This window comes from Leuresthes tenuis, unplaced genomic scaffold (genome assembly GCF_036924035.1).
Source record: "Leuresthes tenuis unplaced genomic scaffold, fLeuTen1.0.hap1 SCAF_24, whole genome shotgun sequence".
Lineage (NCBI taxonomy): Eukaryota > Metazoa > Chordata > Actinopteri > Atheriniformes > Atherinopsidae > Leuresthes > Leuresthes tenuis.
In genome coordinates, this window is record NW_027325378.1 from 776,469 (window position 1) to 790,689 (window position 14,221).

The 14,221-nt window shown below is 48.0% G+C and overlaps 1 protein-coding gene across 1 annotated transcript; it reads left to right on the forward strand.

Moving 5' to 3' along the window:
* Positions 1-274: 274 nt before the first annotated feature.
* galnt11 (UDP-N-acetyl-alpha-D-galactosamine:polypeptide N-acetylgalactosaminyltransferase 11 (GalNAc-T11)) lies at positions 275-14,221 on the forward strand. Its single transcript, XM_072379000.1, has 12 exons — positions 275-544; positions 2,236-2,492; positions 2,948-3,071; positions 3,155-3,321; positions 4,246-4,371; positions 7,002-7,251; positions 8,794-8,911; positions 8,993-9,145; positions 9,225-9,440; positions 9,604-9,708; positions 13,416-13,553; positions 13,656-14,221. The coding sequence occupies exons 2-12, from the start codon at positions 2,270-2,272 to the stop codon at positions 13,785-13,787; spliced, it is 1,752 nt and encodes a 583-aa protein (XP_072235101.1). The 5' UTR covers positions 275-544; positions 2,236-2,269; the 3' UTR covers positions 13,788-14,221.

The following is a 14,221-nucleotide window of genomic DNA, read 5'->3' on the forward strand; positions in this document are numbered from 1 at the left end:
TGTTTGTGCAGAACCAGCCGAGGTTCCTGAGAGGAACATCAGGAGGTGGGAACCGACAGGTGAGACCCAGGTTTGTTTTGGTGCTTTTTGACAGTTTAGAGGCAGACGCCAGTTTAATGAGTTTTATTTCTACAGCACATCCACCATCTAAAGAACTTGAACAGTTAAATACAGCTTCCGGTTTCTCATTTCTTCCTGGCTGCACTGTAAAGCTTTACTTTGAAATCTTTGATAGCTTCCTCTGGTGTTTGTTGTCAAAGTGCCGAGCGGAAGTCACGTGCGCGCTGCCGCTTGACCTGATGATGATGATGATGATGTCTGTGAACCCAGTCTGTGGATGAAACTTGTGTCTGTGACCTGGACTGACTCCGTGGACCTGGATCCCTATTTTCTACCTCTGTGGCTCCATTCAGAAGTTCGTCCAGTTTTAGCCGAACAGGCTAACCTCTGCGTCCGGTCGGCGTTCAATCGGACTGCGGCGGAGAGAACCGGACCGTGATTACCCCCCAGTTCCGAGTCCGATGTTCCACTCAGCAGATGAAATGTAAGAAGTTAGCATTTAGATTAAACTCTGATTATATTGTCACAGAATTCTTTCTCTGCGGTTAGCTAACAGTGGCTAAGCTAACGGGTTCCATTGTCGGACGGATATTCTCTGACGGTTCGGTAGAGCCTCACGTGCATGAAGTTAGAACAAATAATAATGAGAGTAAAGTTAACATGATCTCAGCCCTGCTTTAGTGTTTAATGTGTGTTTAAACTGAGCTCCAGTTCCGTTCATTTCTTCATGTTAGCTGTTAGCCGTGATGAGAAAACACCGAGTGAATCTCCAGCTTTAAAGCCTGAAGAGCCGAATTAATCTGTTAAACACACGCTGCTTTTTCTGGGTCAGTCCGATGAAAGTCGGTGTTTCAGTCGGGCTGAAGCCGCTGTTCACTCTGCAGGAGCTGAGCCTTTTCACAGGGAACAGGTGAATCCGCTGAATCCATTTCAGCACTTAAAAAGGAGGATTTTTCCGTGGAATTCTGCTTTAGGCCACATTTAAAGTTGTAACTGTGTAATAAAGGAGTGATGCGTTCAGGGTGCTTTGGGGTGAATTATTAATCACAGAAGACACGTGACACCTGCCTCTGTTTGATCATGAAAATGAAGAACCCTCCTGACTGTCATTTAAAACCAGCTGAAGTTCGTTTGGTTTAAAGCTGAGTGTGACCTCTGACCCCTCAGGTGAATGATTGTCCTTCATCACATGAGGAGCCAGTAAAGTTACTTTCTGCAGCGTTATCACAAACTGGGTTCATAAAACCGAGAACACTGCTGATGTGAGAGCATCGTGTAAAACATTAAAAACTGATCTCAGTTCCATGGTATAGAAGTTCCAACCCTTTTTATCCACAGCCCCCCCCCTCAGTTCAGGCTCCAGAACGTGTGGAGCAGCCATGTTTGGTGCTTTGTTGCATTTCCTTTACTCTCAGGGACGGCTTGAGGTGGGCGACTGATGACATCACAGCGCTGAGCACCTTCTCAGGTGATGCTCTCAGAGCCTCAGCTGCAGCTCCTGCTGGTTCCTCCTTTAAGTTTCTCCTTCAGCAGATAGAAGCTCATCTGGATCAGAACCAGCTGGATCAGAACCAGCTGACGGCTCGGCCATGTTTCAGCTCTGAGAAACTCTGGTGCTGCTCAGCAGGATGTTTGGATCATTCTCTTGTTGCAGGATGAAGCTTTGGAGGCATTTACTGCAGCTGGAGCAGATCAGATATGATGGAGCAGCGCCATCATCAGTGAAGATAAGTGAGCAGAACCTGCCTCCTGCAGATGGTTCTGATGGTTCTGATCCGTCGGTCCTGCCTCCTGCAGATGGTTCTGATCCGTCGGTCCTGCCTCCTGCAGATGGTTCTGATCCGTTGGACGGGCCTTTGAGGATTGGAGCAGTGGAACACACCTGGAAGCCACCTGTCCCAAACACTAAGGCCTGAAATGAGGGGGACTGTGGATAAAAGGGTTAAAGTTTCTATCTGGTGGAGATGAGATGGAGGGAAATGACTTTAATCAGTCTGAGGAGCAGGGGGGGGGTGTTTCTGTAGGGGGGGTTCTGTAGGGTTCTGTAGGGTTCTTTAGGGTTCTGTAGGGTTCTGTAGGGGGGGGTGTTCTGTAGCTGTAGGTCTGCTCACGCCTGATGACATCATCAGCTTCCTCAGGTGGTGAATATCTCACAGCCCCCCCCTCTGTCCGCAGCTCTGTGATGTGAGGCCATGCTTGCTTGGCCGCCATGGCCAATGTCACGCTGCGGTACTTCTGTTACGGCTGCCTCGTCACTTCGGCCACCTGGTCCGTCCTCCTCTTCCTGTACTTCTCTCTGGGGGCGGAGCCCGGCCGCGGCAGGACACCCCTGCAGCACCGCAGCCAGCCAATCACCAGAGGACTGTCCGACCAGAGGGCCGGACGGCGCCCTCTGCCAGCCAACAGGGGGGCGGAGCTGTCACCAGAGATGGGTGAGTGTTGCGTTCAGGTGCTGCTGGGAACACTGAAAGAGGAGAGAGGCAACGACTTGATTGAATAAAGAGTTTTTCTTTCTGGTTTCAAATAAAAAGTTAACTCCCTGAAAGGTGCTGCTGAAATATGCAGTCAGGTGTTTATGTTTGGGCTCCAGCCAACCCGCTACCCGCTACCCGATTAACGGATTACCGGTATAGAAAATGGATGGATGTTCATGTTTATGCATTTAGCAGACGCTTTTATCCAAAGCGACTTACAGGTAGGCAGGTAGGGTAAGGGGGTCTCACCTAAGGACCCCTACTGGAGCCCCTTTCATGCGGGGGATTTGAACCACCATCTCCCACAGGAAAGGTGGCAGTAATACCACTACACTACAGGTCATGTGACCTGTGGCGTCTGAGGACACTGACTAAATCTGAAGCTGAAGTTTACTCAGTCTGACTCTCTGCAGGGATGATATTCAACGAAGCGGACCAGGAGGTCCGGGACACCGGTTACCACCGCCACGCCTTCAATGTCCTCATCTCCACCCGCCTGGGGCACCACAGACAGCTGCCAGACACCAGAGACCCCCAGTAAGAAGCACCTGCTGCAGCCCAGGACCTGTAGGTTGTGACCCGCCTGGCAGGTAACCCTCTGTTTCCCGTCTGTCCCTCAGGTGTCGGGACAAATCCTATCCTCTGGCTTTACCCTCTGCCAGTGTGGTGGTCTGCTTCTTCAACGAAGCCTTCTCTGCGCTGCTGAGGACGGTGCACAGCGTGTTGGACCGAACGCCGGCCTACCTGCTGCATGAGATCATCCTGGTCGATGACCACAGCGAGCTCGGTAACAGTCAGGAACAAAGAGTACTGTCATTCCATGACCTACCGTGGGGCAAAGCAGTATTTCCTCAGCCACCAAGTGTGCAAGTTCTCCCCCTTAAAAAGATGAGAGGCCTTTAATTTTCATCGTAGGTACAGCTCAACTATGAGAGACAAGATGAGGAAAAACATCCAGAATATTGTAGGATTTTTAATTAAGTTATTTGCAAATTATGGTGGAAAATAAGTATTTGGTCAATAACAAGAGTACAATACTTTGTGAAATACCCTTTGTTGGCAATGACAGAGGTTTTCACACACTGTTGCTGGTGTTTTGGCCCATTCCTCCATGCAGATCTACAGCAGGGATGTTTTGGGGCTGTTGCTGGGCAACACGGACCTGATTTTCTATGGGCTTGAGATCCGGAGGCTGGCTGGGCCGCTCCAGGACCTTGAAATGCTTCTTCCGAAGCCACTCCTCCGTTGCCCGGGCGGTGTGTTTGGGATCGTTGTCATGGTGAAAGACCGAGCCACGCTTCATCTTCAATGCCCTTCCTGATGGAAGGTTTTCACTCAAAATCTCACGATACACGGCCCCCTTCGTTCTTTCCTTTCCACGGATGAGTCGTCCTGGGCCCCAGGCCCAAAGCATGATGTGTTTATACTGATAACGAGTTCAAACCGGTGCCATTAACACAGGTAACCAGTGGAGGACAGAGGAGCCTCTTACAGAAGAAGTTAAGGTCTGTGAGCCAGAAATCTGGCTTGTTTGTAGGTGACCAAATACTTATTTTCCACCATAATTTAATGCAATTTTCTGGATGTTTTTTCTCATTTTGTCTCTCATAGTTGAGCTGTACCTATGATGAAAATTAAAGGCCTCTCTCATCTTTTTAAGTGGGAGAACTTGCCTCACTGTGGTCATTTTAACCTGGATGTTCTGCTTCAGAGGAGCTGAAAGACGGGCTGAACCAGTACGTCCAGGAGGAGCTGCAGGGGAAGGTCAAACTGGTGAGGAACCAGAGGAGGGAAGGACTCATCAGAGGACGCATGATAGGAGCCTCACATGCTACTGGTACCTGAGCCTCTTATTTCCAAACTGCATTCACCCTTTTGTCCTTCATCCTTAGTCCTTGTATCCTCGTTCCCTTAGATAACTACTTATTACATCCTCGTTCCCTTAGATAACTACTTATTACATCCGTGTTCCCTTAGATAACTACTTATTACATCCTCGTTCCCTTAGATAACTACTTATTACATCCTCGTTCCCTTAGATAACTACTTATTACATCCTCGTTCCCTTAGATAACTAGTTATTACATCCTTGTTCCCTTAGATAACTACTTATTACATCCTCGTTCCCTTAAATAACTACTTATTACATCCTTGTTCCCTTAAATAACTACTTATTACATCCTCGTTCCCTTAGATAACTACTTATTACATCCTCGTTCCCTTAAATAACTATTTATTACATCCTTGTTCCCCTAAATAAGCATCTGTTACATCCTTCTTCCTCGTTCCCTTAAATAACTACTTATTACATCCTCGTTCCCTTAGATAACTACTTATTACATCCTCGTTCCCTTAGATAACTACTTATTACATCCTCGTTCCCTTAGATAACTACTTATTACATCCTCGTTCCCTTAGATAACTACTTATTACATCCTCGTTCCCTTAGATAACTACTTATTACATCCTCGTTCCCTTAGATAACTACTTATTACATCCTCGTTCCCTTAGATAACTAGTTATTACATCCTCGTTCCCTTAGATAACTACTTATTACATCCTCGTTCCCTTAAATAACTACTTATTACATCCTCGTTCCCTTAAATAACTACTTATTACATCCTCGTTCCCTTAGATAACTACTTATTACATCCTCGTTCCCTTAAATAACTATTTATTACATCCTTGTTCCCCTAAATAAGCATCTGTTACATCCTTCTTCCTCGTTCCCTTAAATAACTACTTATTACATCCTCGTTCCCTTAAATAACTACTTATTACATCCTTGTTCCCTTAAATAACTACTTATTACATCCTTGTTCCCTTAAATAACTACTTATTACATCCTTGTTCCCTTAAATAACTACTTATTACATCCTCGTTCCCTTAAATAACTACTTATTACATCCTTGTTCCCTTAAATAACTACTTATTACATCCTCGTTCCCTTAGATAACTACTTATTACATCCTCGTTCCCTTAAATAACTATTTATTACATCCTTGTTCCCCTAAATAAGTATCTGTTACATCCTTCTTCCTCGTTCCCTTAAATAACTACTTCTTACATCCTCGTTCCCTTAGATAACTACTTCTTACATCCTCGTTCCCTTAGATAACTACTTATTACATCCTTGTTCCCTTAAATAACTACTTATTACATCCTCGTTCCCTTAAATACCTACTTATTACATCCTTGTTCCCTTAAATAACTATTTATTACATCCTTGTTCCCCTAAATAAGTATCTGTTACATCCTTTTTCCTCGTTCCCTTAAATAACTACTTATTACATCCTTGTTCCCCTAAATAAGTATCTGTTACATCCTTCTTCCTCGTTCCCTTAAATAACTACTTATTACATCCTCGTTCCCTTAAATAACTACTTATTACATCCTCGTTCCCTTAAATAACTACTTATTACATCCTTGTTCCCTTAAATAACTATTTATTACATCCTTGTTCCCCTAAATAAGTATCTGTTACATCCTTCTTCCTCGTTCCCTTAAATAACTACTTCTTACATCCTCGTTCCCTTAGATAACTACTTATTACATCCTTGTTCCCTTAAATAAGTATCTGTTACATCCTTCTTCCTCGTTCCCTTAAATAACTACTTATTACATCCTCGTTCCCTTGAATAACTACTTCTTACATCCTCGTTCCCCTAAATAAGTATCTGTTACATCCTTCTTCCTCGTTCCCTTAAATAACTACTTATTACATCCTCGTTCCCTTAAATAACTACTTATTACATCCTTGTTCCCTTAAATAACTACTTATTACATCCTTGTTCCCTTAAATAACTATTTATTACATCCTTGTTCCCCTAAATAAGTATCTGTTACATCCTTCTTCCTCGTTCCCTTAAATAACTACTTCTTACATCCTCGTTCCCTTAGATAACTACTTATTACATCCTTGTTCCCTTAAATAACTACTTATTACATCCTTGTTCCCTTAAATAACTATTTATTACATCCTTGTTCCCCTAAATAAGTATCTGTTACATCCTTCTTCCTCGTTCCCTTAAATAACTACTTATTACATCCTCGTTCCCTTGAATAACTACTTCTTACATCCTCGTTCCCCTAAATAACTACTTATTACATCCTTGTTCCCTTAAATAACTACTTATTACATCCTTGTTCCCTTAAATAACTATTTATTACATCCTTGTTCCCCTAAATAAGTATCTGTTACATCCTTCTTCCTCGTTCCCTTAAATAACTACTTATTACATCCTCGTTCCCTTGAATAACTACTTCTTACATCCTCGTTCCCTTAGATAACTACTTATTACATCCTTGTTCCCCTAAATAAGTATCTGTTACATCCTTCTTCCTTGTTCCCTTAAATAACTACTTATTACATCCTCGTTCCCTTAAATAAGTACCTGTAACATCCTTCCATCCTTGTTCCTGTGCACCGCCCCTCCTTGTTCAGGTCACACCTGTGTTTGTGTCCAGGTGAGGTTCTGGTCTTCTTGGACAGCCACTGCGAGGTGAACCAGGCGTGGCTGCAGCCTCTACTGGTGCCCATCCAAAAGGATCGCCGCACCGTTGTGTGCCCCGTCATCGACATCATCTCCGCAGACACACTCGCCTACTCACCCTCCCCCATTGTCCGGGGCGGCTTCAACTGGGGGCTGCACTTCAAGTGGGACCCTGTCCCCCCCTCTGAGCTCAATGGGCCCGAGGGTTCCTCTGGACCCATCAGGTACCACGGTGGTGGTTTGGATCGATGCAGCTGATCAGTAATGTTTGAACTGTTAGAGTACCAGATCATAGTGATTTATCTAGGATCTGGGTCAGCCTGGTTCTGTTGGGGTACAGGATACACTGTGGCCAACCTGGTTCTGTTGGGGTACAGGATACACTGTGGCCAACCTGGTTCTGTTGGGGTACAGGATACATTGTGGCCAGTTTGGTTCTGTTGGGGTACAGGATACACTGTGGCCAGCCTGGTTCTGTTGGGGTACAGGATACATTGTGGTCAGCCTGGTTCTGTTGGGGTACAGGATACATTGTGGCCAGTTTGGTTCTGTTGGGGTACAGGATACACTGTGGCCAGTTTGGTTCTGTTGGGGTACAGGATACACTGTGGCCAACCTGGTTCTGTTGGGGTACAGGATACATTGTGGCCAGTTTGGTTCTGTTGGGGTACAGGATACACTGTGGCCAGCCTGGTTCTGTTGGGGTACAGGATACATTGTGGTCAGCCTGGTTCTGTTGGGGTACAGGATACACCGTGGTCAGCCTGGTTCTGTTGGGGTACAGGATACACTGTGGCCAACCTGGTTCTGTTGGGGTACAGGATACATTGTGGCCAGTTTGGTTCTGTTGGGGTACAGGATACACTGTGGCCAGCCTGGTTCTGTTGGGGTACAGGATACATTGTGGTCAGCCTGGTTCTGTTGGGGTACAGGATACACTGTGGCCAGCCTGGTTCTGTTGGGGTACAGGATACACTGTGGCCAGTTTGGTTCTGTTGGGGTACAGGATACACTGTGGTCAGCCTGGTTCTGTTGGGGTACAGGATACATTGTGGTCAGCCTGGTTCTGTTGGGGTACAGGATACACTGTGGTCAGTTTGGTTCTGTTGGGGTACAGGATACACTGTGGCCAGTTTGGTTCTGTTGGGGTACAGGATACACTGTGGTCAGTTTGGTTCTGTTGGGGTACAGGATACACTGTGGTCAGTTTGGTTCTGTTGGGGTACAGGATACACTGTGGCCAGCCTGGTTCTGTTGGGGTACAGGATACACCGTGGTCAGCCTGGTTCTGTTGGGGTACAGGATACACTGTGGCCAGCCTGGTTCTGTTGGGGTACAGGATACACTGTGGCCAGCCTGGTTCTGTTGGGGTACAGGATACATTGTGGCCAGTTTGGTTCTTTTGGGGTACAGGATACACTGTGGTCAGCCTGGTTCTGTTGGGGTACAGGATACATTGTGGTCAGCCTGGTTCTGTTGGGGTACAGGATACATTGTGGCCAGTTTGGTTCTGTTGGGGTACAGGATACACTGTGGCCAATTTGGTTCTGTTGGGGTACAGGATACACTGTGGCCAATTTGGTTCTGTTGGGGTACAGGATACACTGTGGTCAGTTTGGTTCTGTTGGGGTACAGGATACAGTTTGGTTCTGTTGGGGTACAGGATACACTGTGGTCAGCCTGGTTCTGTTGGGGTACAGGATACAGTTTGGTTCTGTTGGGTTCTGGTTGTCTCTGAAACGGTGCTCCCCTCCTCCACCCCTCAGGTCTCCCACTATGGCCGGCGGGCTGTTTGCCATGAACAGGAAGTACTTTACCGAGCTCGGCCAATACGATGCTGGGATGGACATCTGGGGAGGGGAGAACCTGGAGATCTCCTTCAGGGTGAGAGGCGGGTTTTCCTGACTGCCAGTGAAGGGGTCGTTGTGTTTAGGGCTGCACTAACCCTGGATGTATCCTGCTCAGATCTGGATGTGTGGCGGCCAGCTGCTCATCATCCCGTGTTCCAGAGTCGGCCATATCTTCAGGAAGCGGCGACCTTATGGCTCCCCGGGGGGGCAGGACACCATGGCCCACAACTCCCTGCGGCTGGCGCACGTGTGGATGGACGAGTACAAGGTGCGCAGAAACTCAACACAAACACCAGGCTGCTGCAACAGCTCTGACTTCACCTCCTTTGTGTCCCGGGTCCAAACAGGAGCAGTATCTGTCCCTGCGTCCAGAGCTCCGCGACCGCAGTTATGGTGACATCAGCGACCGCGTGGCTCTCAGGAAGCAGCTGCAGTGCCACTCCTTCCGCTGGTACCTGGACACAGTCTACCCTGAGATGCAGACGCTTGCCAACGGCAACAAGCAGCAGCCGCTGTTCATCAACAAAGGCTTGAGAAGGCCCAAAGTCCTGCAGCGAGGACGGGTACCTGAACGCAACCTGCCGTGTTTCCTACAGTCGTGTAGGAAGGAAGTCGTTAGTTGTCTAAAAGAGAAAAGAGACTTTGTTTCTTACACGTCTGTAGAGCATACCTGTAAGTACCTGATTTCCCTCCATGTTTATAACCTTTCTGTCTGCCATCTTCAAGCTCCATAACCTAGCAACCGGGCGTTGTCTGGTTGCCCAGGGCCGAGTGAGTCAGAAGGGAGGAGCTGTCGTCCTGCGACCATGTGATCCCCGAGACCCTGAACAGGTCAAACAGCCACACATAACACCATGTGACCCTGAACGCATCATATTACACTGAACACACCATGTGACCCTGAACGCATCGTATTACACTGAACACACCGTGTGACCCTGAACAGGTCAAACAGCCACACATAACAGGATGTGACCCTGAACACACCATGTGACCCTGAACGCATCGTATTACACTGAACACACCGTATTACACTGAACACACCGTGTGACCCTGAACACACCATATTACACTGAACGCATCGTATTACACTGAACACACCGTGTGACCCTGAATGCATCATACTACACTGAACGCACCGTGTGACCCTGAACTCACCGTGTGACCCTGAACACATCATATTACCCTGAACACACCGTGTGACCCTGAACGCACCGTGTGACCCTGAACACATCATATTACACTGAACACACCATATTACACTGAACACACTGTGTGACCCTGAACGCACCCTATTACACTGAACGCACCGTGTGACCCTGAACGCATCATATTACACTGAACACACAGTGTGACCCTGAACGCACCGTGTGACCCTGAACGCATCATATTACACTGAACACACCGTGTGACACTGAACGTACCGTGTGACCCTGAACGCACCCTATTACACTGAACACACCGTGTGACCCTGAACACACCATGTGACCCAGAACACACCATATTACACTAAACACACCGTGTGACCCTGAACGCATCATATTACACTGAACACACCGTGTGACCCTGAACGCATCATATTACACTGAACACACCGTGTGACCCTGAACGCACCCTATTACACTGAACGCACCGTGACCCTGAACGAACAGTGTGACCCTGAACGCATCATATTACACTGAACACACCGTGTGACCCTGAACGCACCGTGACCCTAAACGCATCATATTACACTGAACGTACCGTGTGACCCTGAACACACCCTATTACACTGAACACACCGTGTGACCCTGAACACACCATGTGACCCAGAACACACCATATTACACTAAACACACCGTGTGACCCTGAACGCATCATATTACACTGAACACACCGTGTGACCCTGAACGCACCCTATTACACTGAACGCACCGTGACCCTGAACGAACAGTGTGACCCTGAACGCATCATATTACACTGAACACACCGTGTGACCCTGAACGCACCGTGACCCTAAACGCATCATATTACACTGAACGTACCGTGTGACCCTGAACGCACCCTATTACACTGAACACACCCTGTGACCCTGAACACACCATGTGACCCAGAACACACCATATTACACTAAACACACCGTGTGACCCTGAACGCATCATATTACACTGAACACACCGTGTGACCCTGAACGCATCATATTACACTGAACACACCGTGTGACCCTGAACGCACCCTATTACACTGAACGCACCGTGACCCTGAACGAACAGTGTGACCCTGAACGCATCATATTACACTGAACACACCGTGTGACCCTGAACGCACCGTGACCCTAAACGCATCATATTACACTGAACGTACCGTGTGACCCTGAACGCACCCTATTACACTGAACACACCGTGTGACCCTGAACACACCATGTGACCCAGAACACACCATATTACACTAAACACACCGTGTGACCCTGAACGCATCATATTACACTGAACACACCGTGTGACCCTGAACGCACCCTATTACACTGAACGCACCGTGACCCTGAACGAACAGTGTGACCCTGAACGCATCATATTACACTGAACACACCGTGTGACCCAGAACGCACCGTGACCCTAAACGCATCATATTACACTGAACGTACCGTGTGACCCTGAACGCACCCTATTACACTGAACACACCGTGTGACCCTGAACACACCATGTGACCCAGAACACACCATATTACACTGAACGCACCGTGACCCTGAACGAACAGTGTGACCCTGAACGCATCATATTACACTGAACACACCGTGTGACCCTGAACGCACCGTGTGACCCTGAACACACCGTGTGACCCTGAACGCACCGTGACCCTAAACGCATCATATTACACTGAACGCACCGTGTGACCCTGAACGCATCATACTACACCGAACACACCGTGTGACCCTGAACGCACCATGTGACCCTGAACACACCATATTACACTAAACACACCATGTGACCCTGAACACACCATATTACACTGAACACACCGTGTGACCCTGAATGCACCGTGTGACCCTGAACGCACCGTGTGACCCTGAACTTACCATATGACCCTGAACGCACCGTTTGACCCTGAACGCACCGTGTGACCCTGAACGCATCATATTACACTGAACACACCATGTGACCCCTAACACACCGTGTGACCCTGAACACATCATATTACACTGAACTTACCGTTTGACCCTGAACGCACCGTGTGACCCTGAACACACCATATTACACTAAACACACCATGTGACCCTGAACACACCGTGTGACCCTGAACACATCATATTACACTGAACTTACCGTGTGACCCTGAACGCACCGTGTGACCCTGAACGCACCGTGTGACCCTGAACACACCGTGTGACCCTGAACCCATCTTATTACACTGAACACACCGTGTGACCCTGAATGCACCGTGTGACCCTGAACGCACCATATTACACTGAACGCACCGTGTGACCCTGAACGCACCGTGTGACCCTGAACCCATCTTATTACACTGAACACACCGTGTGACCCTGAATGCACCGTGTGACCCTGAATGCACCGTGTGACCCTGAACGCACCATGTGACTCTGAACACACCATATTACACTGAACGCACCGTGTAACCCTGAACGCACTGTGTGACCCTGAACGCATCATATTACACTGAACACACCATGTGACCCTGAACGCACCGTGTGACCCTGAACGTACCATATTACACTAAACACACCGTGTGACTCTGAACACACCGTGTGACCCTGAACGCACCGTGACCCTGAACACACCATGTGACCCTGAACACACCATATTACACTAAACACACCGTGTGACTCTGAACACACCGTGTGACCCTGAACACACCATATTACACTGAACACACCGTGTGACTCTGAACACACCGTGTGACCCTGAACGCACCGTGTGACCCTGAACTCATCATATTACACTGAACACACCATGTGACCCTGAACGCACCGTGTGACCCTGAACGCATCATATTACACTGAACACACCATGTGACCCTGAACGCACCGTGTGACCCTGAACACACCATATTACACTAAACACACCGTGTGACCCTGAACGCACCGTTTGACCCTGAACGCACCGTGTGACCCTGAACGCATCATATTACACTGAACACACCATGTGACCCTGAACACACCGTGTGACCCTGAACACATCATATTACACTGAACTTACCGTTTGACCCTGAACGCACCGTGTGACCCTGAACGCACCGTGTGACCCTGAACACACCATATTACACTAAACACACCATATTACACTAAACACACCATGTGACTCTGAACACACCGTGTGACCCTGAACGCACCGTGTGACCCTGAACGCACCGTGTGACCCTGAACACACCGTGTGACCCTGAACCCATCTTATTACACTGAACACACCGTGTGACCCTGAATGCACCGTGTGACCCTGAACGCACCATGTGACTCTGAACACACCATATTACACTGAACGCACCGTGTGACCCTGAACGCACCGTGTGACCCTGAACGCACCGTGTGACCTGTTTGTGCAGGACTGGGCCTACGATGAGGAGGGGCAGCTGGTCCTTGCAGGCCTGCTCTGTCTGGACGTGTCGGAGGTGAGGACCTCGGATCCCCCCAGACTGATGAAGTGTCATGGCTCGGGGGGGTCGCAGCAGTGGAGCCTGGGGGTGAGACGCACACACACACACACACGCACACACACACAGAGAGACACACACACACAGGATGAAGCTCAGGCGATGATGTCGCTGTCTTTCTGTCTCACTCAGAAGTCTAACCGGCTCTACCAGGTCTCGGTTGGTCAGTGTCTTGCTGCCTCCCAGCCAGTCGGGCCCAAGGGTTACGTCTCCATGGCGATTTGTGACGCCTCACAGATGCAGCAGTGGCAGCTGGAGGGCTGAGGAGGATGCTGCAGGACAGATGGACAAGCCGCTGTCTTTGTTTAGTTTTAAAGACAATCAGGAGGAGACTGAAAATAAGTGTTTTAGTTTTGTTTCTGCAGCTCAGGAAGAATTCAACCTGCTGATTTTATCGTCTCCATATTTAAACGTTGGGTTTCAGCCTCGAAGACGCCAGCTGACGTCATGGACAGGACTGCAGTGCTGCCCTGTGTCCAACAGGGGGAGTTTACATCTCTGCATCTGAGTTTAGGGTCCTCAGACCTGCAAAGTGTTGGAATTAAGATGATTTAGTTAGATTCAGTTTTAATTCAGTTTTTATTTAAACTGATCAAACCACATGTGCTGCGTCACATATCTGATCATCATCACCTGTGTTTTTAAAGTCTGTGCGTGTCATTTCGTCTTCAATAAACCTTCATCACCTGGACTTTTAA